This window comes from Trachemys scripta, chromosome 18 (assembly GCF_013100865.1).
Source record: "Trachemys scripta elegans isolate TJP31775 chromosome 18, CAS_Tse_1.0, whole genome shotgun sequence".
In the NCBI taxonomy this organism is placed as follows: Eukaryota; Metazoa; Chordata; order Testudines; family Emydidae; genus Trachemys; species Trachemys scripta.
Window position 1 is genome coordinate 22721337 of NC_048315.1, and position 27524 is coordinate 22748860.

General features: G+C 54.8%; 1 protein-coding gene across 2 annotated transcripts in view; it reads right to left on the reverse strand.

Moving 5' to 3' along the window:
• ELN (elastin) overlaps positions 1 to 27524 on the reverse strand; it is a gene marked incomplete at its 5' end in the record, with an annotated part of 47104 nt that overhangs the window by 6941 nt on the left and 12639 nt on the right. For both annotated transcript variants that reach the window (XM_034752677.1, XM_034752675.1), the window contains 12 exon segments: positions 700 to 753; positions 1037 to 1168; positions 4525 to 4581; positions 4676 to 4792; positions 6081 to 6137; positions 8445 to 8555; positions 9764 to 9808; positions 10866 to 10928; positions 12114 to 12155; positions 25164 to 25235; positions 25519 to 25548; positions 25925 to 25996. In XM_034752677.1, coding sequence (XP_034608568.1) covers positions 700 to 753; positions 1037 to 1168; positions 4525 to 4581; positions 4676 to 4792; positions 6081 to 6137; positions 8445 to 8555; positions 9764 to 9808; positions 10866 to 10928; positions 12114 to 12155; positions 25164 to 25235; positions 25519 to 25548; positions 25925 to 25996 — 852 coding nt within the window.

Below are 27524 nucleotides of genomic sequence, written 5' to 3' on the forward strand. Positions count from 1 at the left end.
ATGGATAGTGGGGGTTTTGTTTAGGGACGGGTGTATGGATGGTGGATGTGTGTTTGGGGATGGGTGGATGGAATTAGCTACATTATTTCCTAAGGGACTTTCCAGACTCCACCAACCCCTTAGTGCAGGGAAGGGGAGTTTCCCAGCTGACTACACAATGGGTCTTGGGCTAGTAGTCACCTGAGGGGCTGGGTTGCCCATGTCTCATCTATAACGCTGATAGATGTGGATGTGTCTGTCTGGGGACTGATAGACCCCGTCTGCCAGCGAGCGGAATCAAATCTGGGGCCTCCGGAGCTTAGTGCATGAGCCTCTACTGCATGAGCTCAAAACCACGTGGCCCTTAGCGAAAGCTGCAGAGGAGACTCATTAATCTCTCTCTACGTGGTCTCGGAGGGGTGTGGGTTACATATACATTGTGGTCAATACATACCACCCCCCCACAAAGGAATCTCTGCCCCAGCTGGGTTGGCAAGGTAATTGCACTCAGCATGTACCATTACTTCGTGTCTGTTCACATGTGGCTCATGCGGTGGCCTTACTCCTTCTCCGGAGGGACCAGTCTGCTCTGAGTGGGAGGGTGCTACATTCTGGAACCCGAAGCCCCAGCTCTGGCCATGACCCCCTCCTGCTGGGACTCGCAGGGAGCCAGCAGTCGCAGGGCACTGTGGATAGCCTGAGGAGGAAGAGTCAACTCACCGTACTTGGCTGCTTTAGCCGCTGCTTTGGCTGCTGCTGCTGGACTGACGACTCCTGGGGACAGAAATGTCTGGAGAATGAGACTCGGGTGGAGATGCATTCCCCAGGGATGGACTCCAACAGACCCCTGGGCATATCCCATCACAGAAAAACACTGTTCCTGCAGCATGCTCTCCCACAGCAGGGACAAGGGGGATGCACCCGGGGATGCTCCAGATTGCAGCAGGGCATCGTGGGACTCTTTGCTTTCCCCTGCAGTGGCCATTACAGATCACTGCAGCAGTGAGGAGCCCAGATCAAGTGGCAAGTCGTATCTCCCAGTTTAAGCAAAAGTTACCTCCAACGCCGGGCACCAGGGCTCCACCAACACCAGGCACCAGACCCCCACCAACGCCGGGCACCAGACCCCCACCAATGCCAGGCACCAAGCCTCCAACTCCGGGTGCCACACCTGGTACGCGTCCAGCCCCTGTTGAGAGGTGCAGTAGTGAGGCCAGGGCATGAAGCAGGACTGTATCCCCCTGTACTCGGGGGCCCATGATGAGGTTGTAAAGGTCGCCCTGCCATTAGATTTAGAGAGATATGAATGGAGATCCTGGTTTGCCATCCGCTCCCCCATTATCCTCTCAGCCCATGACCAGGCAGGCATCTTACTGCCTGCTCTGGGAGTCTGGCACCGATAGGGGCCATCCAGCCATCCCAAAACAGACCCACCCACTATCCTTTCCATGCCGTCCATTCACCATTCACCCATGTGACGCATAAGAAGTAGGGCCCCAGTAAATGCTGGGAAGTGCCCAGCCCCAATGCTCAATGTGCCCCACTCTGGCAGAGGCAAGTGTCATGTACTCCATGGACATGGTAGAGTACAAGGCTGCTACTAGCAGGTCAGACTGTTGTACCAGATATGGACCTGCCCACAGAGCTTCCTTCTTGGAGAGACACATCAGAGATGTTTCTTCCATGAGATCCTTTAATGCACTGTCTGGCTCTAGCTATGACCTGCTCAGATAAGGATGTTACACCTAGCACTAACTCGTGGCTGATCAGTATAGGACAATTTAGCATTCCATTACACTCCCCCTTTAAATTCTACATTCCTACCAGTACAGATACAGATTGGTCAGTGAATCTGAATCATACTGTTTTTCTAATTACATGACCTGAATACATAACAACTAGATCATCTAGCTGTCCATTGGCAGCAACACCTGTCTCTGGTCAGTTTGGAATCTTTGAGTCTTCTTCTTATTCTGCATCTGCCATCTGTAGAATTTGCTCATTGATTGTTCTTTCTGAGGAACAAAATGTAGATGTTGATCGCTTCTAGATGTTGAACTCTCCAGTGATGGTCTCAATCACATATGATCTGGATGCTGAATTATCTTTTTTTTATAACAGCTGGAGTTGTCCATCCTTTTTCTCCATCCTGTTTGACACAAACATGGTCTCCAGGTTCTAGACCCAGCAGGTCCCCGGGTGATTTCTGTTGTAAAAGTTTTCCGTAAGCTCTTTTTGCCTTTGTATCTAATTTGGCTACTGTCTTCATGTCTGGCCACTTTGGAGATTGATTCTTTTCCAAAGTTAGAACAGTAGTTCTGAGTTGTCTTCCCACCAGGAGTTGTGCTGGACTATATCCAGTAGTCACTATTGGTGTCGATCTGTAGCTCAGAAGACCAAGGAATGGATCTTCCTGCCTTAGGATTTTCTTGTGTGTCTGTACAGCTCTCTCAGCCTCTCCATTCGTTTGTGGGTAATGTGGGCTACTAGTAATATGAACAAAATCATATTTTGTTCAGAATGACTTAAATTCTGCTGCAGTGAATTGTGGTCCATTGTCCAATACTAGTTGTTCTGGAATACCAAAGTGAGCAAAAGTGCATTTCTGTTTCTCCATAACACATGTTGTGTCTTTCAATTACATTATTTCTATATACCTGGAAAAATAGTCCACAATGACCAGGTAATGATGTCCTTTGAATTTGCATAAATCTGCAGCTCATCTTTTCCAAGGTCTCTCTGGTAGGAATGTCTGTACACTGCATGATCTACCATTGTCTCAAGTTTATTTGTACTGAATCTCTTTTCTAAAGTCCAATATCATCAAATCCTCTGAGTTCTTCCACCTTTCTCACTAGGCCCGTCATGGCTGCCACGCTGTGGCTGAGAAGGTTGTTGGTCTTTGATCACACGCACTCTGAATGCCCAGCTTTTGTCTTTGTGTTACTATGGTGAAGAGGCCCAGGCAGTTCAGAATACCCCCAGGGCTAGTCAGAGCTGTGTCAGCTGATTTCAGCTCTGGGAGGGGCAGAAGGGGATTGTAAGTCCCTTCTGAGATGATGGTCACATCTGCTCCTGAGTTAATATTAAAGTGAATAGTCTTCCCATGAATATTCCGTTTCAATCTCCAGGCTGTCATCACGAGTGATAGATTATTTTAACAATGGCACTTGATCGTCTGTAATATTAGTCAACTCCCTGACTGCCTTGGTATGGCAAACAGCTACAAAATGTCCATATTACTTACAGGTGCATTTACTATACCTTGCACATTTGACTAAATATACATCTGCAGGGCTATGAATTTTTCCATGTCTTGTACATTCTGTCTGAAAGGCTTTGTAGTTTGCCTGGGACTCCCTCATAGCCTCAGGGTTTTTGTGGTAGTGTCTTTTTCAACTCATGCTGTGTCTGTTTACAGCTTCTAGGTTACTTGCAGATGTTTCAAGTTGCTCCTGCCTTTTGTGCTACTTTTTGACAAGCTCAGCCTGCTTTGGTCTCTGTGTAGCTGTGAGTAGGTTTAAATCTGTCTTTAATTGCCGTTCCTGTAGCTGGAGTTGTCTGTTGACTCAATAACCAGCCTGTCTCTGATATTTTCATGTTCTGCATTCCCAGAATCAGTTGTCAGCCAATACATGCAGAGCTATTATAAAACATTCAACATTTTCTCCTGGCTCTTGAATTCTCTGGTGGAAACATGCGCTTTCGTAAACTACATTTTTCTGAGATATACAGTCTGCATCAGACATAGCCAGAACCCTTTCCTAATCATCTTTGTGACTGTCTGCAGTAAAGGTAAAAGATTTAAAGATATGTTCTGTCTGCTTCCCACAGCATCAATTAACATTGATACTGGAATATCCCCCAGTTTCCTTATGGAGTCTTGTAGCAATGCAAAATCTTGAAAAATGTGGCTTCCAGTCTGTCCATTCTGAAGGGCAGAGAAGAGTGGCATGTTGATGAGATCCCACAACCTTTGTTGCTTTTGTTGCTTCTGTTTGCAACCTTTGCTGCTGTTTTCCTTCTGTTTCTGTTCTCCTCTGGCGCTTTCAACACCATGTTGTAGATGGAAAATTGCAGGGCTGCTACTACCAGATATGGATTGGCTACAGCGCTTCCTTCCCAGAGAGATACACTGGAGATGCGTTCATTACAAGACCTTTCAGTGCTCTGTCTGACTTTAGCTATGACCTGCCCAGATAAGATAAGTGACACAGGGCTCCACCTAGTGGCCGGACAGTAAAATATAGTTTAACATTCTGTTGCAGCGGGGATAGGTCTGCAAAGGCCTCGGCTGCGCCTGTTGGCATTAGAGGCATGTCAGGGGAATGCAGGCTGAGCACTCCCCACCAGGTGATCCCCTGTGCCATGGGACCCTCGTCTCCTGCTGCGCAGCATGGACCGGTCTCTGTCTGCGCTCCATGCTGATGACCCAGTGACGCCAGAGGCTACAGATGCCAGCGAAAAGGACTCTGCCCTGCAACTGGGGAGCCCTGGGGAAAAGGGCATAGTTGCAGAGCAGTAAGAGAGGAGGAGCTGACTCACCATATGCTGCTGCTTTCGCTGCTGCTTTCGCTGCTGCCGCTGCTGCCGGGCTTATAGCTGTTTGGGACACAGTAGAGAGAGAGTCAGGGCTGTGAGACGGGGAGAACACAACCCCACAGGACCATCGACAGGGCCAATCACGCAACTTCACCTCCAACTCCTGGGACACCGCCGACACCGGGCACCACGCCAGGGACACCGCCAACACCGGGCACCACGCCAGGGACACCGCCGACACCGGGCACCAGGCCTCCAACACCACCCGCTCCTGCAGAGTTAGAGGAGAGAAACCCAGTCCCAGTCAATGCAAACTCTAAGTGCCCAGTGCAGCCGGGCCAGTGCAATTCCGCTGCTGTGCGCTCCCGTCATGTCAGACACACCAAAGGAAGGGGCATTGTAAACATCCTGCGCCATCCTGCCCGTTCCTCTCAGCCCCATACTAGAGGGACAGTCCGACGGGATAGGAATTCATTCTCCAGGGGGATGAAACATCTTCTACAAAGTCATAGAAGGCTGATATGGAATGCAGTTAGGACAGTATTAAGAATGGCAGCCTACCATTTAGCATGGTCTTACAGAGAAGAGATTCTGTCAAACAAGCCTGGCATTGTTTGGGATGAGAATACAAGTCTGGGTGACAAGGGCAACTATGTGCCCATAACAAAGGGAAGACTGGACTCTTCACGGTGCCGCATGTTGTGACGACGTGGATTTTTTTCTTGTTTTCTGCGGCGTTTCAATGGTTTGCATGCGGAGGGGGTGGGACTAAGTTTCCCTGGGTATTACTGGTTTAACGAGGTGAGGGGAGAGGGAGTTTGTTTCTGCAGAGTACTGGAGAGAGAACTTGGGGCCCCAGCCGATGGCCTGGAGGATGGATACCCCAGTGACCGGTGACCTGGCGACCTGGTGACCCAGAGACGCAGCCAGTTCTGGCAGTGGGCGGACAATGGGCTGCAGAGTGAGGACCCAGTGACCTAACCAGCCGGTTCCAGCCAGAGGACAGAAGAGGGGAGAGGAGGCCCCGGTTTACGACCCTGTTTACCTGGAGAGAAGACAATGGACAGAGGCGGAGCTTGGGGCCAGTGATCTCAGATGCCCAGCTGGGAAGGGGGGGTGCTCTGGGCTGGAGAGGGGGAGCAGGCAGAGCCCACCTGGATGCAGAGAGACTGGGGTGTGCTGGGCTGAAGGAGGCCAGGCCTGAGGCCCTGAGAGTTTCCTGTGCTGTGTTCAACCCTCAATAAACCCTCCTGTTTTATGCTGGCTGAGAGTCGCTCCGGTCTAGAGAACAGGGTTGCATCAACCCCTTCGGGGGTGGAGGCCCGGGGGGTCCAGAGCGAGTGGACTCCCTGAGGGGGCCCACGACGAGAAACAGGTGTGCTAAGGCTCTGAGAGATGTGGCTCCAGGAGGTGGAGGGGCCTGACCCCGAGAGAGAGTGGACCCCCGCGAAGGGCTGTCTCACTAACAGGGGCACCCCTCATGGACCGCACGGGGCCAAGAGTGGGCACGATCTGTGAGTCCATGACACATGCACTGAAGGAGTAGACGGCCATCTTACCGTACTTAGCTGCTTTTGCTGCTGCTGCCGCTGCTGCCGCCGCTGGGCTTCCAGCTCCTGGGATAAAGGAAGGAGAGGAAATCTCAGAAACCTGACAATACACAGACAAAGAACACAGCAGGCACATCGGTTGGCAGAGCCCGGTAAGCACATTCACTTGCCACCCCTGCAGGTCCTGGGATGTCCCTGATTCCAGACACCAAACCAGGAATTCCACTGACACCAGGCCTGGAGCACCACCAGACCCTGGCAGGGCTCCAGCACCTGCAGAGAGCAACAGGAGTGAGACACAGCACGAGATAGGAGCACAGGGAGGAGAACCAATCCTCCGAGGGGAGAGGAGGGAAGTCCAGGAAAACGGAGCCCATGCGCCCTGCTCTGTCCTGGGCAGGCATGAAGAGCAGACTGGCCTCTCGCTCCAGGAACATCCTGCTTCACCAGTGCAGCTGGAGCCCAGCTTCGATTGGCAGCTTTTTTTGGAGTGAGATGGAAGCCCCGGTTCCAGGGTGCCCCCTCCCAGGCCTTCGCCCAGGAACTGGTTCTGGAGCACCATCACCACCACAAAGGGATGATGGAGCAAGAGGGAAGTTTTGCCTCCATCCAAATCCACCCTGGGCACCCACGACTGAAAAGGGCTGACTAAACGGGGTGCGCTTTGCAGGAGAAAGCTGGGAGCAGATGTCCAAGCTCAAGCCTTCCCGCTGCTCCCAGTGCAGAGCCCGCCCCGTCTCTGCAGGGCCGGCCTATCCCAGCCTGGGACGGGACACACCCCTGTGTGCACTCTGGGCTAAAGCCCTGGGAGCCAGGACGCCAGGCTGGAGCTGTGAACGCACTGATCCTGCAGCACGCTGTGCATCCTAGACCTGATTGTCCTGGTTACACTTTGCACAGTGGGTCACTCCAGGGCAGTGACACCAGTGATACTGTAGGAGAACCTGCCTAGCCTTTGTGTTTAAAAGGCAAGACAGCAAGTGTTGGGACACAGCTGGCTGCCCTCAGAGGTGCTGTACTCAGAGCTGCCACTAGAGGGCATTCACACCCTTATGTGCCTGCCAGTCCTCTGGCTGACAGACTGAGAATCAATGGAGCTGGTTGGGTAGTGAGGAGCAGAGGCCCTTTGTGCACACACTAGTGCACTGCACTGATGCCACGGCTTGCGGGTGCTCCGTGTGAAGGACCCTACTGAACCTAGACACAACCGGCGCCCAGCGTCGCTGCGGAAATGAATCTGATGTGTATACCTCCACTGAAACCAGGGGCTGCCTCTTAGCTGGGTGTTGGAGGGGAAACAGAGCTGTGTTGCACGCACATTCACCATCGCTCTCACACTCACACATGACACTGTCTGGGAGCAGGGCTTTCGAAAGCAAAGATTGCACACACACCCCAACTTCCAAGAGAATGCAGCTGCTGTCGTGGAGCTGAGAGCTCCTGGGGAAACACACAGATAGCAGAACGGAACCCTCCCCATCAATGCTCCGCTAGTGCAGATCTGCTTGAAGCGACACTAGTGTGAATGCACAGACCTCCCCAGTGACCCCAGCGAGCGTCTCCCGCTGACATAGCTACCGCCGCTCACAGGGGCTGGAGCCATTAAGGCGACACGAGCGCTTTCCTATCTGCACTAGCAGCCCTACAGTGGCACGGCTGCACTGGTGTAAGCTGTCTAGTGTAGCCATAGCCTGGGTTCCCATGAGCTCAGCTGTGCAGGTCTCAGAGGGAGCCATAAAGCCCTTCTGAAAGGAAGAAAACTGTTGTGAAACATCATGGCTTTAAAGTCTGATATCGGAGGCCCTTCTAGTGCAGGAAACAAGTGCAGAATATTCCATCAGGCCACTGAAATCCCCCTTTGCAGGCAGGGGATAACGTTCCCTCTCTCGCCCTGCAGGGCTGGGTAACTCGGCTTTAAATCAGGACAGAGAAGAGCTGTCCCTGGGGCAGGGCTGAGTCCTGCCTACCCTGGACTGTGGCATCCTTTGTCCTCTGAAACTGCTCCAGGTGGATCTGTCCCGGGGAGATGGATTGTGGGCTCAGGACAGGTGAAAAGGTCAAAGGTGCACCATAAATCTGTTTATCTCACAGCTCAGCTGTTTGCCCTATGGTTCGAATTCATCACAGAGACTCTGTGCCAGGCTTGCCACAAGAGAGACCCAGCCCCTCCCAGACAGCGACTGCCCGAGTCAGCCCTTAGGAGCTGCTCGTCCCAATGGGTCTGCTGGGAACAATCAGAGCCCACTCAGCATACACTGCTGCTACTGCTGCTGCCTGGCCTCCAGCTCCTGGGTCACAAGGGAAGAGTCGGGGCTCTGAGATGGGGAACGCAGCCCCATAGGCCCATCGGCTGGGCTAGCCAAGCACATTTACCTGCAATCCCTGGAACACCTGCAACTCCAGGGAGACCCCCAACTCCGGGCACCAGGCCTCCGAGACCTCCGACTCCGGGGATGCCAGCAGCACCAGGCACGACGCCAGCACCTGCAGAGAGCACAGAAGCCAGACGATCATTGGCACTCTGGTGCAGAGAGTGCAGAACGGCCCAAACCCCGGGAGAATCAGTGGTCAGGTTACAAAGTCAGGGCCCACTCCGGAGTGAACGGAGCAGCAAGCTCCCCGCAGCGTCCCGGAGGGGCCCCGCTCACCAGGCATCCCTGCCGGTGCCCCTGTCGGCACAGTGAGGCCGGGTCTCCCAGCCCCCAGCTAGGCAGGGCTCGCAGGGAACGTCGTTCTCTCTGGCTTCGCTGTGTCACCCCATGCACCAGTTGTTATGTCACGCGTGGTGCACTGGGCGCACGCTCTCCCAGCCGGACGCGAGGCCTAGCCTGGCAGTGCAGGGCAGGTGGAGCATGCCCAGACTGAGGTGCTGGCTGCTCTGCTGGGCCCATTAGTCCCTGTTGCCCTGTATCGTTGCCGATTCTAGCACCACAATGGCGTGCTGCTGCCCGAGAGGCCTGGGACAGAGCAGCCCACACGCCCCCCGCCGGCCAGAGCGGTGCAGGACGCGTGAGCACACACATGATGCCTACCCCCTCCGGGTGGCAGGGGAAGTCGCTCCCATGCTCTGCTCCTGGGAGTCCCCCAATGGGACACCAGTGCCTGGCCTTCAGGGGATCCCTCTCCCGGGTGTCCATCTTGGTTCACTGGTCCCCCAGTGGGACCTTAACCCTGCCCTGGGGCACCCCCAGCTCCACATCCCTAGGCTTTCCCCACTGCCCCACGCTCTGAGCTGCGGGCCCCACCTGGTCTGCAGTGCCATGGCTCACAACAATGGCTCTGCCAGGCTGTACTGGGCGGTGCAGGGACAGTCTGAGGGGCTCACCCCAGAGCTGTGGTTGGCAGGTCAGTGTGGGGGTCTCAGGCTTTTGCCTCGAGGCCCCATCGCTCCCTGCCTCCTGCTCACGTGCACGCTAGCCCACAATGGCACCCCAGGGCTGGGGTTTGCAGCAGCCGTGGCTCCTTCGCAGGCTGAAGGGAACAGGAGTCCCTGATGCTGCTGCCCAGGGATGGAGCCGGGGTCTGCAAGGGGCAGGTTTATCCATCCGTCTCCATCCTGCCTTCCCGAGGGAGCCTGTTACCCGCCTGGCTTCTGCCAAACACACCACTTTCGTGGTGCGGGTCCTGCAGTGCCACTCTCTAGCAGCTTGGCCCATGCCCATCACCATGGCATCTAGGCTCAGCCAACTCACCATATTTAGCTGCTGCTTTAGCTGCTGCTACCTGAGCTCCAACTCCTGGAGACACAAACATGGAGACGTTCAGAGATCTGGACTTCATCACATACCAGCAGAACAGCTGCCCCCAGGCCCCCTCGGCCACTCCCCACCCCCGGCCACCACCATACTGAACTAGAGAAACCCTCTTGGGTCACTGTCACGGAGTGTGGGGGGACACCAGGCCCTGCGCCCCCGGCTTCCTGCGATTTACCTTGACTCTCAGCCAGCCAGTAAAGCAGAAGGTTTATTTAGACGACACAGTCCAAGACAGGTCTTGCAGGCACAGACAACAGGATCCCCCCCAGTTAGGTCCATCTTGGGGTCCCAGGGCACCACAGCCCCTTCGGGGGGTCAGAGCCCCGTCTCCCTCCCAGTCATATCACCAGCCAGCTCTGAAAACTCCCCCTCCAGCGACCCCTCCCACAGCCTTTGTTCAGTTTCCCGGGCAAAGGTGTCACCTGGCCTCTAACCCCTTCCTGGGTTCTCATGTTACATGCTCAGGTATCTTCCCTCAAGGCCAGTCTCCCATCCCCCAATGCAGACCATCCTAGCCACACTCCCCTGCCTTCCCAGCCAACACTCCCCACTCAGCATTCAAAGACCACATTATGAACAGTCCCAGTTCATCACAGTCGCCCTGTGATGCGAGGGGAACTCGCCCTTGGCGCCAGCCCTGCAACAACCTGGCCTTTCCCCCATGAAGAGGCTCAGAGTCAACCACTGTCCAGACACCTGGCCCCAGGGCGGTTCTTCTCCACACCAAGAGGAATTCCACCGCCACGCACCTCCCCCGCCCCTGGAGCCAGCTCCATGCACCCTCCCCCCAGAGTCAGCTCTTCTCCCCTGCCCCAGCCACTTCCCCTCCTCTAGAGTTAGCCCCCCACTTCCCCAGAGCCAGCCCCATGCCCGTCCCCACAGAGCGGCCGCAGTCTGAGCAGACTGGGAGGAAGGCTGGCTGGCCAGTGGCAGGGCCCGGCTCAAGGCCCCATTCCTGTGCCAAGGAGCATGGGAGGCTCTAGGCAGCTGCCCCCTCGGCTCGGAGAGCTGCTCCCTGGGAAGAGGCCAAGCAGCGCACCTGTCCCCGTGGGGTATCCTGCCTTTCCCGCAGCACCAGCACCTAGCCCGCCTGGTCCGTACCCTGCAACCACAAAAAGCAGAGGACTGTTAGTCCCTCCCAACAACTCAGGTAGCTGTGACAGGAGCGGGCAGCCCAGAGGGCAGGGCCTGCTGCAGCCTGCTAGGGGGAGCCAGATTTCCAGAGGTGCCAATCCAAACATCTCTGAGTGAGGCTGGCTGCGGCGTGAGGTGTGTCCTCAGCGCTCAGCTCTCCGAGCCGCCGGAGGGAGCGAGGCTGGGGCCTCAGCACATCTGGCTTACAGCCCTGCACTGCCGGGATGCCAGGAATCAAGGGAGATGGCTCCAGTTCGGGCCAGCCTCCAACTGGGAGATGTTCACAGTTGTCAGCATTCTTCCTTCCCGGCTAGTCGGGCCAGGGAGGCGGCTGCTCCGTGGGGGGAGCAGGAAGGTGCGTGGGCCTCCAGGCCAGGAGACTTGCACTCAGGTCTCAGGTAACAAAGTACAGCGATAAACAAGCCCTGCCCTCCTCGTGGAGCCCCTGGTCTGGCATTGCAGGCCCACAGCAGGGCAGAGAAAAGGCAGCTGTGAGCCATCTTCACCCTCCCCAATGCTGGGCCACCAGCGCTGCCCTGGTCCCAACTGCTCACAGCCCCAGGGGTCACTCGGGCAGCCAGGAATCACAGGGACACCCTTTTGCACAAGAGGATGGGAAGCGGGTGCCTGAAGGTTAAAAGCTGCCTTGTGCTGGGAGAGCAGTGCTCAGCACCCCCGTCTCCAGGCTAGGAGCTTGTCAGCATGACAGTGAGCAGCCCCGGTGCTCTCTGCTTGGCGTGTCTGGCGCTGTGCGTCCTGAGACCTTCCCAAGGTGGGAGGCCAGGTCGTGTGGGCAGGCAGCTGGCACTCCAAAGGCTCACACGGGATGTCTGAGCAGCCCCCGAACCGCCTGCAGTCCTGTGCAAACCTTCCTCTGAGCTCGCCAGGCCTCTCTAGACACCAGCTGCTCGGGGATTTGGTACCAGCTCACAGCCTGGCTGGCCACAGGTCTCAGCTCCTAGGAAATACCTCCCATCAGTCATCCCAGATGGGTGTTGGCACGGACCCCTCTGAGGTTTGGAACGGCTATGGACTCATCCCTCGTCTCTGCTGGGAAGCCGCGTTTAGGGTTAGAAGGGGGAAGTCACTGAACCCTTGTGAGCAGATGGCCCTGACCTCATCCCGGGAGGGCTGAGAATGAAAGAGCACTCACCATAAGGCAGCTTTCCAGTGCTGTAGGGCAGCCCATAGCCACCTAGCAAGAGAAAACACACAGAGACGGGAGTGAGTGCAGCAGCCTGTGCGTGTGAGCTCCATCCCACCTGCCCTGCAGGCCCTGGGACATCGGGCCCCTGCCGCAGCCAGGCAAGACCAGCACACCAGCCACGCCATTCCAAGCCCTGCTCTGCTCCACTTCAGAAGTGCCCCATTTGCCAGCACTCTGTGGAACATGAGCTGTCCAAGCTTAACTCCAAAGGAGACTGTCTCAGAGCCACTCCTTCCTGTGGCAAGCCCTTGCAGACTCCACTTCCTGCCAGCCGCTGGGCCAGGGTAGTGCCAGGCAGCGAGACCCCTAGCCCCACATTCCTGGTAGTGGCAGCAGAACCCTCCCAGCTGGTGAGGTCGCCATTTCTCTGATGCTCTGAGGAGCTTCTGCCCCAGGCCAAGGGCCGCACTGCCCACAGCTCACCTCCAAGCAGAGCATGTTTCAAAGCATGTCCCCCAATGCAGGCTCAGCAAGGGACCCCCTGAAGCCCTGCAGTGAGAGCTGCTTCCACCCGGCTCCGTGCTGGCCACAGCCAAATGAAAGGCTTTGGCGGAGTCAGTCTTTGGGAGCTCCTGCTGAGGTCAGCAAGGGGACTGGGGCTGGGGCAGCGTGCGGAGAGGAACATTGCCCCTGGGGAGCAGGGGGAACGTGCTGCAGTGGAACAGTCTCCTAGAGAAGGGCTGGGAGCCCCATCGTGTGGGAAGTCTGGACAAACCACATGTCAATCCGGAACTCCAGAGGCCTGACTGCAGGGAATGGGGCAGCCTGCTCCATCTCCAGAGTGAGCCAGGCAGGGCCTGGGGAGCCCAGTATCTGGGGCGGGGACCAGCCCCTCAGGCGCTGGCAGGAGCAGATCGAGAAGGAGGAAGATTTAGACTCAAAGGCTGAAGAGAGGCTGCTGATTTCAGGCACCTCCATTTTTGGTACCCAGCCTGAGACAACTTGAGTTGAGCCCACGTTAGAAACTGTGGGCCTGATTGTCCCCACAGCACTCCTGGGGGGAAGGGGGGGGCTTCTCCCCTGGCACCAGAGCCGTCTCCAGCCAGAGGAGGCCGGGGGTGCAGGGATCAAAGTGAGTCAGAGCTTTATTGCTCATGTCTCTGCGGGTGGTGAGTACTCTCGCCCCTCCTGCAAGCCAACATGTGGAGACCAGATTTCCCTGCGCCCATTCCAGGCGTTCCCACATCAACACGGCCCTGACAGAAAGCAGAGCTCTCTGGCCAGATGCTGCTATGTGAGCTCTGTGCTGGGGAGGCTCCATTTCACAGGATTTTAGCAACCCGCCAGTCCCTAGGGCTAGTTGTCTCCACACGCCGCACGGTACCTTCGGCGCCTAGACATGCCTGCCAGGCTCTTACTGGTGATAAGATAAGCAGGCTGGGCTGTGAAGCCATATTAGTGCCCTGATCTCTGCCTACCTGCGTGCGGCACAGACAGGGAAATTAAGGCACAGCACAGCCTGCTGAGAGACCACAGATTTAGCCTGGACTATAACCCAGCTCTCCCAAGCTCAGGCCTGCACGTGTCGGCCACCAGAGCTTTCTGATAATTGGCTCGGCAGTGGCGACAGCGGGACTTTGGTTCCTCAGCAATCTAAACAGAAGCAAAAGGCATAGATGGCTGCATTACTGGTCGGCTGTGTGGTATAAACAGCCTGGGTGGTGCACAGCCTGGCCGCACTGGGAGCATGCCCACCGGGCCCTGGTTGTGGGATTCCAGTCCGTTATCCCCACGGGCTGCAAGTAGGGATGTTGGCAGAGTACTGGGCTAGCCAAACTCAGCCAGCGGCCCAAGGAGCATGAGTCTATGAGCCTCAGACCACATGGCCTTGGCCAGCGCCCAGTGTGCACCAGATCAGAGCTGCTGCTCACAGAGAACACATATGAAACTCGAAGTGCAACTCTGGGCCGGCCACCACTGACCGCAGCCTGCGAAGGAACGGGATTTTCTCAACCATTCAGGGCAAAAGTGTGTGTGCCACTGTGTGCCAGGCTGCAGGGAGCCTTCTCCTTGCAAAATGGGCGCCGGCTACTGACTCCAATGAGGCCAGGGGTTCACCCACAGGTTCAGAGATGTGAAGGCTAGAGGGAGCACTGTGATCATCTAGGCCAGTGGTTTTCAAACTTTTAAACTGGCGACCCAGTTGAAGAAAATTGTTAATGCCTGCGACCCAACAGAGTTGGGGATGAGGGGTTTGGGGTGTGGGAGGGGCTCAGGGCTGGGGCAGAGGGTTGGGGTGCAGGGGTGAGGGCTGTGGGGTGGAGCCGGGAATGAGGGGTTCAGGGTGTAGGAGGGGGCTCTGGGTTGGTGCAGAGGGTTGGGGTGTGGGAGGGGATCAGGGCTCTGGGATGAGGGTGCGGGCTCTGGGATGGGGCCGGGGATGAGGGGTTTGGGGTGTAGGAGGGGGCTCTGGGTTTCTGGGGGCTCAGGGCTGGGGCAGGGGATTGGAGCGCAGGGTTGGGGCGTGGGCTTACCTCGGGTGGCAGTGCAGCGGGGGTGCAGAGGCAGGCTTCTTGCCTGTCCAGGCACCGCGGACCGCACTGTGCCCTGGAAGTGGCCAGCAGCAGGTCTGGCTCTAGGTGGAAGGGCGCAAGCGGCTCCGCGTGGCTCTCACCTGCAGGCACCACCCCCCTGCTCCTACTGGCCAGGAACAGCCAATGGGAATGCGGAGCAGGTGCTCGCGGCAGAGGCAGCGCGTAGAGCCCGTGCCCCCCCCGCCTAGGAGCCAGACCTGCTGCTGGCCGCTTCTGGGGCGCAGCGCGGTGTCAGAACAGGTAGGGACCAGCCTACCTTAGCCGGGCAGCACTGCCGACGGGACTTTTAACAGCCCGGTCGGCAGTGCTGACCAGAGCTGCTGCAACCCAGTGTCTGACATGCCACAACCCAGTTCTGGGTCGCGACCCGCAGTTTGAAAAACACTGATCTAGTCTGACCCCTGCATAGCACCGGCCAGAGACCTGCCCTGAATTAATTCCTGGTTGAACTAGAGCAGAGCTTTTAGAAAACCAGCTAGTCTTGATTTAAAACTGGCCAGGGATGGAGAATCCACCAGGACCCCTGGTAAGTTGTTCCAATGGGTAATTCCCCTCAGTGTTAACATTTTACACCGTATCTCCAGTCTGAATTTGTCTAGTTTCACCTTCAGCCATTGGATCATGTTAGACCTCTCTCTGCTATCAGTAAGGGCTCGATCCTGTGAGGGGCCTAAACACTCCAACTCCCATTGTCTTTCTTGGTCCTTAGGGAACAGTCCTATAAATGGTATAGAGATGAAGCCTAGAGAGCTCTACAGAACCTTGATGGGGTGCTTCATACCTATGGAATGCAATAGGGAAGTGCTATTACTCCTCTGTATGGTGTGTCTTAAACAGCCTACAGAATCCCTGAGCAGGGACAGGATTCCCTCCTCGACTGGGTAAGGCAGAGCAAAGCACTGGAGCTGGGTGGAATTTTTTTGTCTGAAAATGTTTCTCACCAAAAAATGGGATGAAGTTGAAAATGAACCACGGCTTTGGTGTAAAATGTTATTTTCAGGGATAGTTTTTGATTTTTCAGTGGAAAACTTAGAAACAATATGAAATGATTTTTTTGTTTAATTTCTGTTTTCCAAAACCAAATACTCTGGGGATAATTTTTCCTAAGTTTCTCCCCGTTCCCCCATATTCTTTTCTCTTTTTTCATTTTTCTTTTCTCACTGTGTAATTTATTGAAATGTTGAGAAAATTACAGTGAAAAAAGCTGGGAGAGGGAAGAGAAAGAAGAAAGCGGAAAAAACATTTTATTGCACTCAGTGGCAAAAACAAAAATTCAAAATGTCAAAGAAATATGTTGTGAACAAAATTTTATTTTTTTCCCCAGTTTGAAACCCCATAAACAGGGAACAACTTCACAATTCAAAAATTTGCAAGAAATTGTTGAGTGCTGCCTCTTGAAAGAACCCACCAACAGGGCAAACAGATCCCTTACGGCCTGGGGTGTCCTACACCCGCGGCTCAGGCAGCTGCCAAATCACCCAGCTTTGCACTTGGAAATTTTACCACAGCTCCCTTATTGCAAGGGCCCTGTCCTCTGGTCCGTACAGTAGGTGCTCTTCGAGGGCCACTGCGGGAAAACCCAGTCACCACAGCTCCACTGCAGACTTCTCAAACTCTGACTGGGATCATTACAAGTCAGCCCAGGAGTGAGCTAATTTAGAGTCCCTTCCTGTCACCTTCAGCCAGGTCACAGGACAACCTGCCTCCAGCCGGGAAGCTCAACTCTCTCCCAAAGCTCCTCGCCTGGCATTCCAACCAATACTGTCTGGTGGCTGCTCTTCAGTACTGCCTGGTCAGACAACCCATGCAAAGGGAGAGGGCTGCTACTCCCCCAAGAGACACAGGGCGGTCGCTGCTACAGAAAGGCGATAGCTCCTTAGTCAAATAACTCACAGTAGGGTGAGCTCAGCCTACTCTAAGATTAAATGGCTGTTTGCTTCCTATTCTGGTCACCAATAAAAAGGCAATGTCTGCCTAGTGCAGTAACTCACAGAAAGAGCCATCACCGCCTATGAAAATAATCCACACAAAGACCTAGCGCTGCCTAGTCAAATAACCCACCATAGAAAGGATGATCGCGGCCTATTCTAATAATCTCAAAGGGCCATTGCTTCCAATGCTAATCAATAGAAAGGTAATGTCTTCCTAGAACGGCAACAAATGCCTGTTTAAATTTCCCATAGAAAGGGTAAACAATGCCTAGTCAAATAACCAATAGAAAGGAGGATTTCTAGCTATGTAAATAACCCACAGAAAGGGCTATGGCTGTATGACGCAGTAGGGAGCGGGGTGGATTGACCTGGGAATGTCGTTTAGTTTTACTGGACTGTCTGCATGGGGGATGGGAGAGCAAGGGATGACTTTAGGTGAGGGACGGTACCTGAGCCTGTAACCTGAGCCAGGAAGGGGGGTGGGGGGAGTCGACACCTTTGTAACCAGTAGAAAGGGCAATCACTGCCTATTCAGATAACCCACAGCAGGGTGATTTCTGCCTCTTCAGGTAACCCATAGAAAGGGCGATAGCTGTCTAGTCAAGTAACCCAGAGAAAGAGCTGGCAAGGCCGAGGCAAATAACCCACTGAAAGAGCAATCTCTACTGAATCAAACAGCTGATAGAAAGGCCAAACAATGCCTAGTCAAAACATCAATCAAGTCATTGCTGCCCATTCAAATAACCATACAAAGGGCGATCGCTGCCTAGTCAAATAACCCACAGAAAGGGCCATAGCATCATATTCAGATAACCCACAGAAAGGGAGATAGCATCCAAGTCAAATGACCAAATGGGCTATTGACACCTAGTCAAATATCCTCTAGAAAGGCTGAGTGTATCATATTCAAATATCCTCTAGAAAGGGTGATTGCTGATTATTGAAATAACTCACCGAAAGGATGATCGAAGTGTGGTCAAATAAACAGCAGAAAAGGTGATCCCTTTCAAATAACTGATAGAAACCGTGATCGCTGCCTATTCAAATAACCCTAGGAAGAGCAATCACTACCTCACATAAAGGGCTTTGGTCACTTAGTCAAATCACTACGGGAATCATTTATAAACAGGCAATCACATATTCCAATAGCTTTAACAGGACGATTGCTGACTAGTCAAATAACCTAGAGAGGGTGATCGCTGCCTGTTGAAATAATGCATAGAAATAGCAACTGATGCCTAGTCAACTAAACCATTGAACGGGCAGATTCTGGGTTTATTCAGATTACTGATGGCGATGGCGATGGCGATCGAGGCCTAGGCTAATAACAAACAGAAAGAGCTATCCACACCTGTCAAATCACCCACCAAAAGGGTGAAAGCTGCCCATTCAAACAACTGGTCGATGGCTGCCTAGTCAAACAGCTAATACACAGAGCGATTGCTACTTACACATAGAAAGGGTGATCACTGCTTAGGGCACTGCGTACACGACCGCGCTTACAGCTGCACTGATCCAGCTGAGGTACTGCTAGTGCCGAGGGGAGAGAGCTCGCCCGTCAACTTCATTCATCCACCCCCAGTGAGCAGTGGTAGCTATGCTGGCGTGAGAAACTCTCCTGCCGACATAGTGTTGTCCACGCCAGCACTTAGGTCGGAGTAACTTACATAGCTTGGGAGGGTGGCTAATTCACATCCGGAAGCAACACAAGTTGTACCGACCGAAGCTGTGGCATGTACATAGCCTTAGCCAAAGAACGGATAGAAAGGGTGATTTCCGCCTACTCAAATAACCATGAAAAGGGCAATCCCCATCCCATCCTTATCGCTGCCTATGGAAATAACCCATAAAAAGGGTGATGACGAGGACGACCTATTGAAATAACCAATACAAAGAGCGATTGCTGCTCTTCAAAAGGCCATTGCTACCTAGTCGTAGGCTGATCGCTGCCTACTCAAGTAGTGGACAGAAAGGGCAATCAGTGTGTAGTCAAATAAACAATAGAAAAGACAATGGTTTCTGATTCAAATAACCAAAAGAAGGGAGATTGCTTCCTCTTCAAATAACCATAGAAAGGGAGATTGACACCTAGTCTAATAAGTGACAGAAATGTCAACCAACATCAACTGAAATAACTGTTAAAAAGGGTGATTGTATTATATTAAAATAACCCATAGAAAGGGCAATAAGTGCCTGTTCTACTAACCACAGAACGGGTGAGGCATCCTAGTCAAATAACCAACAGAAAGAGCACCGGAGGCCTCGTCAAATAACCATAGAAAGGGGGATTGAGGCCTAGACAAATAACCATAGAAAGGGGGATTGAGGCCTAGACAAATAACCATAGAAAGGGGGATTGAGGCCTAGACAAATAACCATAAAAATGGGGATCATATCCTATTCGAATAAGCCTATGGGAAAGGCAATTGATACCTAGTCAAGGCAGAGTCCTTGCTGCCTATTCCAATAATCCTAGAAGAGGTGAGTGCTACTGTCACGGAGCTATAGCCCAAGGAGGAATCCCTTCAGGGTGCCAGAACTCGAAGGGGTCCCACTCCTCCTTCAGGGGACCATGTGGCCTCAACACCTTTGAGACTGAGCCTCTGGGCTCTAGCACTCCTGTTTCACACCATAGCTCTAAGATAGACTCCAGTTCTGAGACTTTCTGCCCTCTTCAGGGATCAATGCACTTCAGCAGGTATTGACAGGGACACCAGGCAGCCTTTTCAACACAAAGAAGTGTTTATTAGGCAACTGGCACGCACCATTGGGGAGTCCTTAGGGTACAATAAAGAAGCAAAGGTTAAGGCATGGTCCATACTGGCTAAAGCAGAGGTGCGGAACCTTTTTTCTATCAGGGGTCATTGACCCACAGAAAAAATCAGCCGTGGGCTACAGACAGCCCCGTGGGGGGGGGGAGAGGGAGGGGGAGGTTCAGGGCTTCCCCTAGGCTCTGGGGTGAGGCCAGAAACAAGGGGTTCAGGATGCAGGAGGGGGCTCCGGACTGGGGCAGGAGATTGGGGTGTGGGAGGGGGTGAGGGCTCTGGGATGGGCTGGGGATGAAGGTTTGGGGTGCAGGAGGGGGCTCTGGGCTGGGGCCAAGGGGTTTGGAGTGTGGGATTGGAGTCAGGTCTGGGACAGGAGGTTGGGGTGCGGGAGGGCGCTCAGGACTGGGGCAGGGGGTTGGGGTGATCTGAGAGGGAATTAGGGTGTGGGAGGGAGTTCCAATCTGGGGCAGGAGGTTCGCGGTGTGGGCTCCGGCCGGCCAGTCCTTACCTCCAGTGGTTCCCGGTCTGCAGTGCAGCGGGGCTAAGGCAGGCTCCCTGCCTTCCCTGGCTCCGTGTTGCTCCCAGAAACGGCCGCCATGTCCGGCCCCCAGAAAGAGGGGCCAGGGGGCTCTGCGCAGTGCACGCTGCCCATGCTCACAGGCGCTGTGTTCACAGCTCCCATTGGCCGCGGTTCCCAGCCAATGGGGGCTGTGGAGCCGGCACTGGGGGCAGGGACAGCGCACGGAGTTTCCCTGATCGCCTCTGCTCTTAGGGGCCGCAGGGTCATGCTGGCGCTTTCGGGAGCTGGAGCCGACCTTATCTTCTCCCCACAGCAGGGCGAGCCAGTGCTTGTGGCTCCAGCCCCGTAGGGGGTGCCAAGGCTCTGGGCTTATGGCTCCGGCACGGAGACTTGCTGTGGGCCGCATAAAATTAAGCAGCGGGCTGGACCCAGCCCATGAGCTGTAGGTTCCCCACCCCCTGAGCTAAAGCCAGGGGTCCCTTGACCATCCTGCTCTAGGAACCATCTTGGTTTCTTTTCAGTCAATTTCTGCCCCTTGTCTGTCAGTCCCAGGTCAAACCTATATCCAGAGCCCTGCTTGGATACAAAATTTGTATCCACATCAGATCTGTGATCTGCAAAAATAGTCCGCAGATTTGCAGGGCTTTACCTGGGTTTCTCAAAAGGCCAGTTCTTATCCTAGCTTCTGGTCACCTCTTGGTCCATTGTCCTCCTGCAGGACACTTACTGAGTTCACATGTTCTGCCTGCTGGAGTTTCCCATTGTTACGCATCAATTGTTTGGTCCTTGGGGTTCCCATTGTCATTCTGGATCCTCTATTGATAGGGGTCAGTTTCAGCCACAACAACACATTCATATCACCCCAGGCAGTTACGTGACCCAAACACCTCATGGATCCTGCTTTGCCCTGGGAGCAGCATTTAAACCCTTCTGCAGTTGCAATCCTTAGTTGAGAAAGTCCTGTCATGCATATCATTCATCAGAAAACTCCCATTGGTCACAGCTACCTAGTGAAATGACCCATAGAACAGGTTCAAATAACTGCCTGTTCAAATAGCCACAGAAAGGACGCTTGCTGCCTACTCAAATACTGACAGAAAGAGTGACTGGGGCCTATTCAATTAACCCGCCAAAATTGCTGCCTATGGAAACACCCCCTAGAAAGTGTCATCGCTATCTGTTCTAATAACCCATAGCAAGAGCAATTGTTGTTTATTCAAACAACCCACAGAAGGTGTGATCGAGGCCTAGCCACGGTAGCCGACTGAGGCCTATTCAATTTGACTGGAGTTTTTGTACCAGTTAGGGTTACCATATTTTGAGCCTCCAAAAGGAGGACACTCCACGGGGCCCCGGCCCCGCCCCCAGCCCCGCCCACACACCCCGCCCAACTCCGCCCCTTCCCCAAAGTCCCCGCCCCAACTCCGCCCCCTCCCCTGCTTCCCGCGAACATCTGATTCGCGGGAAGCCTGAAGCAGGTAAGGGGTGTGTGGGGGGAGGAGGCGCGGCCCAGTCTGGCCCCCCTGGCGTCTCCAGCCTGGGTCGGCTCGGGCCCTGGGGTGCCGGCCCAGCCCCCGGGCCCCTGGCCGAGCACCCCCGGCCCGCCCAGCACTGCCGGTCCCCGGCCTGGCCCCCGGGCCCCCAGCCGAGCACCCCCGGCCCGCCCAGCACTGCCGGTCCCCGGCCCAGCCCCCGGCCCCCAGCTCGGCACTGCCAGCCTGGCCCCTGGCCCGGCACTGCACCGCCGGCCCGGTCCCCGGCTTGGCACCGCCAGCCCGGCCCCCGGCTCGGCACCGCCAGCCCCCGGCTCCCGGCTCGGCACCGCCGACCGCCGGCCCGGCCCCCGGCCCAGCACCGCCGGCCCCACATGTCCCGATTTTCCCGGACATGTCCGGCTTTTTGGGATTTCCCCCCGGACGGGGATTTGGAGCCCAAAAAGCCGGACATGTTCGGGAAAATCCAGACGTATGGTAACCCTAGTACCAGGGAGTTTCACAAGAGTAATAGCTAGAGTCAAACCTTCATTTGTAGGCCTGGAGCTCGCAGGTGGAGACCCAGAATCCTTGTTCTCAGGACAGTGGCCCTTTATAGCTGGGACAGTCTATATTCTGGCCTAGGTTAGACGGAGGTCCAACTAGATGATCCCAATAGTCAAGCTATGAAGTCTATGACTAACCACCAGGACCCAGGATGATGCCTCCCGCCACAAGGAAGCTGACATCTTAGAAAATATCAGCTGGTGTTAAACGTTCTCGGAGGGGCAGCTAGCCCCACCCAGCCTCACTCCTACCCCCCAAACAGAGGCACATTTTGTGAAAAATGCCTTACTGTAGCAAGCCTGGGGGCTTTTGCCCCTCGACCCATATTTAAGCACCCAGAAAAGTTTCCTGATTCAGTCTGGCCAACTGCAAGCATTCAGAAACAACAAGTCAGGCCCAAACCCCATAAAACCAGGAGACTGGCTTAAAAATAAGCCATGTGGAGGGTGCACAGGCAAGGGGAAGCTGCGAAGCTGAGCTCAGAACCTGTGAGATCATGGGAGACTTTAAACAATGCTCAGGAGGGTGAGACTCATGCTAAAATGGCAGGAATTTACAGTGCAGGGGTAGCACTAACCAAACTAGAGTGCCTGGGAGAAAAAGCCCTTCTCCCTGCCCGGGCTCAGGTGGGGAGCCCAGCACTCCGACAAGGGCTGCTGCAGCCAGGGCCGGCTTTAGGAAGGGCGGGGCCCAATTCGAACATTTTCAGCGGGGCCCCGGCAGGGATGACTAACAAAAAAAAACAAAAAACAAAAAATGTAAAAAAAAAGCCTTTCATTTCTTCCATGTATTATTTACTTTCCATAACTATATAAATAATAAAATTATATATTATGTACATTGCATCATATATGCTGTTGATCGGTTATTAAGGAGCTCCGTTTCACATGTGTGGGTCCCCGCCACTCCCTGGGGAGGTGTGCACATGTGTGGCTGCTGGCAGGGCAGGGGGTGCGGGGCTGGTGCGGGGACGGGGTGCAGCAGAGGCAGCTGGAGCCCCGGCCCTTTAAATAACCCCTGAGCCCCCCGCTATCCCAGGGCTCTGGGGGCTATTTAAAGGGCCCGGGGCTCCCCTGCTTCTACTGCCCCGGCCCTTTAAATAGCCGCGGGAGCCCTGCGGAAGTGGCGGGGACCCACACGTGTGAAATAGAGCTCCTTAATAACCGATCAACAGCATATATGATGCAATGTACATAATATATAATTTTATTATTTATATAGTTATGGAAAGTAAATAATACATGGAAGAAATGAAAGGCTTTTTTTTACATAGCCGCGGGAGCCCTGCGGAAGTGGCGGGGCTCCAGTGGCTATTTAAAGGGCCGGGGCGGTAGAGGCAGTGGGAGCCCCGGACCTTTTAAATAGCCCCCAGAGCCCCGCAGCCCTACCCCAGGGCTCCAGCAGTGGGGGTCTGGTAGCAATTTAAAGGGCCTGGGGCTCCGGGAGGGTATTTCTGTGGAGGGCTGAGCAGAGAAGCAGAGGGACCCGGATCGTTAGCACTGACAGCCCTTGGTGGAGAGCCCTGCAGCATGAGGGGAGGGGTGGGGGAGTGCCGCCTGGAGCAGGGAGATGCTGAGAGCATGGCTCCCCGGTGGGGCTATCTCCTGCGGTTTATTAATGGCGGCTCCCCAGTAAGTGGGTCAGCTGGCGGCGGGGCGGCGTCTGGGCTCTGGGCCACTGGTGGGGCTGTGCTGCAGAAGAAGCCAGGTGCTGCCTCAGCCATACATTGATGGCTTGCTCGTTAGCACCAGGCACCCCATCAAAGACAGTCTGGGGCAGCGGCTAGGCGGCGGAGCCGTGCTGTGGGGGAGATGCCAGACAGCTCTGGGAGAGATCTCACTGAGTGGCTCTTTGGCTTCCCAGGAATACTGCTCAGGAAGAGAAGGGCCCTAATGAGTGTAACTCTGCCTCTGCGGGAGGAAGTCGGCCTGGTTCAAGTATTTCTGCCTCTCACTGCGATGGGCCCCAGTGGGGGAATCTGGCTGGTCTGGCGAGGAGTTTCACATTGCACTGCCCTGTCTGTCTGGGACCCTGCCCAGCACCAGGGGCTCTCGAGGCCAGGGTCACCTCTCTCCAGGGAGGCTGCTACCAAAGAAGCAGTTTGTAACCATGGAAACCAGTTATCCTCAGAGATAGGGCTTAAAAACTACCCCTTGCTAACAGCCCTGTGGGAGCAGCTTCCCTGGCCTGGCTTTGACCCCCTTCCTCCCGTCCCGGCGGCGTCTGCTGCAGAGTCCTGGATCAGCATGTTGCACAATAAACCTTGGCAACGGCAAGTTTCCCCAGCCTGCCAGCAGAGACACTGCAGCGCTCCCAGGGCCTATGGGTTCAGGCTGCTGGCGCTGGGACCCACCCTACCTGCAGCAGCTCCCAGCCCTCGCCTGCGTGTCTCTGGACAGCCCAGCCAAGGCACACATCTGACGTGTCCCCAGCCCTGCGCTCGCATTCTCCTGCTCATCTCCTGTGGAGTGGGGGTAAAACAAGACGGGTCTCGCCTCCATATTACCCTCGCCTACCCTACTGTTCCCCTCCACCCCGGCAGATGCAAGGAGCCAGCCCTGCTCCCCACAGGGAGACAGAGCGGGGCACGGACTGGTGTCCTCACACATGGGAGGCTAAAGCTAGGTCCCTGGCCAGGTGATGCCTGAGCACAGCAGCTCTCACGGACTTCCAGGCAGGCCATTTTCTAGGTGCTACTATGGATTCAGGGCCTCATGTTGAAACTGTCACCCGCGGATCAGCTAGCAGCAGCCCTGGAGTAAGAGTTGCACCAAATATGAACATGTTTGTACAGCACCGAGCGCAGTGTGGTCCTGGGCTAAGCGCTGCAGTAATACAAATAATAAAGAAGAAGCCTATAGGATCCAAAGGAAAGGAAGAGCTGTTAACATGTATTGCTTGCCAGCCTCTCTGTGCCTCCCCCTTCCCCTGCCCCCTCCCTGCTCTGGTAGAGAGTCCAGTGCTTCCTGGGCTTGCCCTGGGTACAGGTCTTTCCTGCTCCCACATGCCAGCGCTCAGGGTCAGGGCCAGGTGGCTGTCCTGGGGATGGCAGGAAGGGCTGGGGCTCAGAGTCAGGTCTAAGTGCAGTGGGAAAGGCAGGGCTCAGCTAGGGGAAATCCCCCAGCAGAGCAGCAGTAACTCCAGCTCTCCCCAAAGGCAAAGCTAGGGAAGGTTTGCCCCCTCCTGCCCAGCCCGGCTACTTACCTGGGAGCTTGGGGGCTTTGATGGGATATCCCAGAGGGACACCGGGCTGCTGGCCCCCGAAGCCTCCGAATCCTGAAAGACAACAGCAGAAATTCTCAGGCGAATGCCCAGTGCTCCTGCCAGCACCTGCTCCATGAGCCCGCCACCAGCCGAAGGGGACCAGGGGAGTGACTGTGGGCTGTCCAGAATCCCAGAGCAAGAACAGAGCAGAGCAGGAAGCAACATGTGGGCAGAGCTGGGGGCTCTGAGACCCTGACTGCAGCATGGGCAGGCCCTGAGGCTGTACAGACATCACTTGGGTATATGGATCATGCAAATGAAAGCATGCAGCAGGCTGGGAAACCAGGCAACTCACCGGGAATTCCTGCAAGGGCTCCTACTCCTCCTGTTAAAGAGAGAAACCGGTACATGAGCCTCACAGCCAGCCAATATGGGACTGAGCTAGTCCATACAGGCCTGAGCTGGTCCATGTGGGTCTTAGCTGGTCCATATGGGTCCATACGGGTCCATACAGGCCTGAGCAGGTCTATATGGGCCTGAGACAATCAATGTAGGCCTTCACCTCACCCAAGTCCCCCCCTACACCCTGTGACAACCCCAGGAAAATGTGCCCTCTCCTACCCCGTGCACTCTTGTCATGATGAAGGATGCAGCCGCCTATAATCTCTGCCCAGCCCTGGCCGCCCACCCCAGCCCACACAGGAGCCATGGCAGCCCCCACCCCACTGGTACCTGAAACTCCCTGGGGAAGGACAACATACCTGGGGCTTTTGCCTTGACTCCAGTCCCAGTGGGCACACCAGGCAGGACGCCTATGCCAGGGTAACGGACCCCTACAACACAGTGCAGAGGGAGCTAACTGAATGCAGGGCAGGGACACCCCCAATGACAGCACCACCAGCCCCCCTGCATCGTATTGTGGGGCCGACCCCAGGATGCACCCACCCCTGTCCCAACGCAGACTTTGGGACTGAGAGCCAGGCACCTGTCTGTGTCCCGATCCCAGCTCTATCCCAACTCCCACTGAGCGGCTGCTGTTGGGCTGTTCTGTTCCCTGGCTCAGATCCTGTCACTTCCTCTCTCCTGCAGTCTTGCTCCCCCTCCCCATTCCCATCCTTCTGTCTCCTCCTGAGCCACATGACCCTCAGTGCCCAAAGGGGTCACTGTCTGTAGCTACAGTTGTTACCGGGGCAGGCAAACTTACTACACAGAACACACTGTTGTCATAATATTTATCCAAAAAGTATCTTGCAAGGTATCATATGGACCGGTGACACTGGTCATTGATGTTGCATGATGCCCATATGTTTAGTGCGTAAGGTTATGGAGCTGTGCTGGAAATACAGTACTATACTCTGTTTAGACCAAGCAATCCAAGCAGAGTGGGTATTGTCTGTCCTAGCCAAAGAAATGCTGGTTTGCCTCTCTGCTTGTGTCTCCAGTGTCACTGAGCAAGGCCATGCCAGAGACAATGGAGATACACTTGCATCTGAGCAACAGGACAAGCCCATCAAGAGAGAATCATAGAATATCAGGGTTGGAAGGGACCTCAGGAGGTCATCTAGTCCAACCCCCTGCTCAAAGCAGGACCAATCCCCAACTAAATCATCCAGCCAGGGCTTTGTCAAGCCTGACCTTAAAAACCTCTAAGGAAGGAGATTCTACCACCTCTCTAGGTAACCCATTCCAGTGTTTCACCACCCTCCGAAAAAGTTTTTCCTAATATCCAACCTAAACCTCCCCAACTGCAACTTGAGACCATTACACCTTGTTCTGTCATCTGGTACCACTGAGAACAGTCTAGATCCATCCTCTTTGGAACCCCCTTTCAGGTAGTTGAAAGCAGCTTCAAATCCCTCCTCATTCTCCTCTTCTGCAGACTAAATAATCCCAGTTTCCTCAGCCTCTCCTCATGAGTCACGTGCTCCAGCCCCCTAATCATTTTTATTGCCCTCCGCTGGACTCTTTCCAATTTTTCCACATCTTTCTTGTAGTGTGGGCCCCAAAACTGGACACAGTACTCCAGATGAGGCCTCACCAATGTCGAATAGAGGGGAATGATCATGTCCCTCGATCGGCTGGCAATGCCCCTACTTATACATCCCAAAATGCCGTTAGCCTTCTTGGGAACAAGGGCACACTGTCGACTCATATCCAGCTTCTCATCTACTGTAACCCCTAGGTCCTTTTCCGCAGAACTGCTACCTAGCCATTCGGTCCCTAGTCTGAAGCGGTACATGGGATTCTTCCGTCCTAAGTGCAGGACTCTGCACTTGTCCTTGTTGAACCTCATCAGGTTTCTATTGGCCCAGTCCTCTAATTTGTCTAGGTCCCTCTGTATGCTATCCTTGCCCTCCAGCA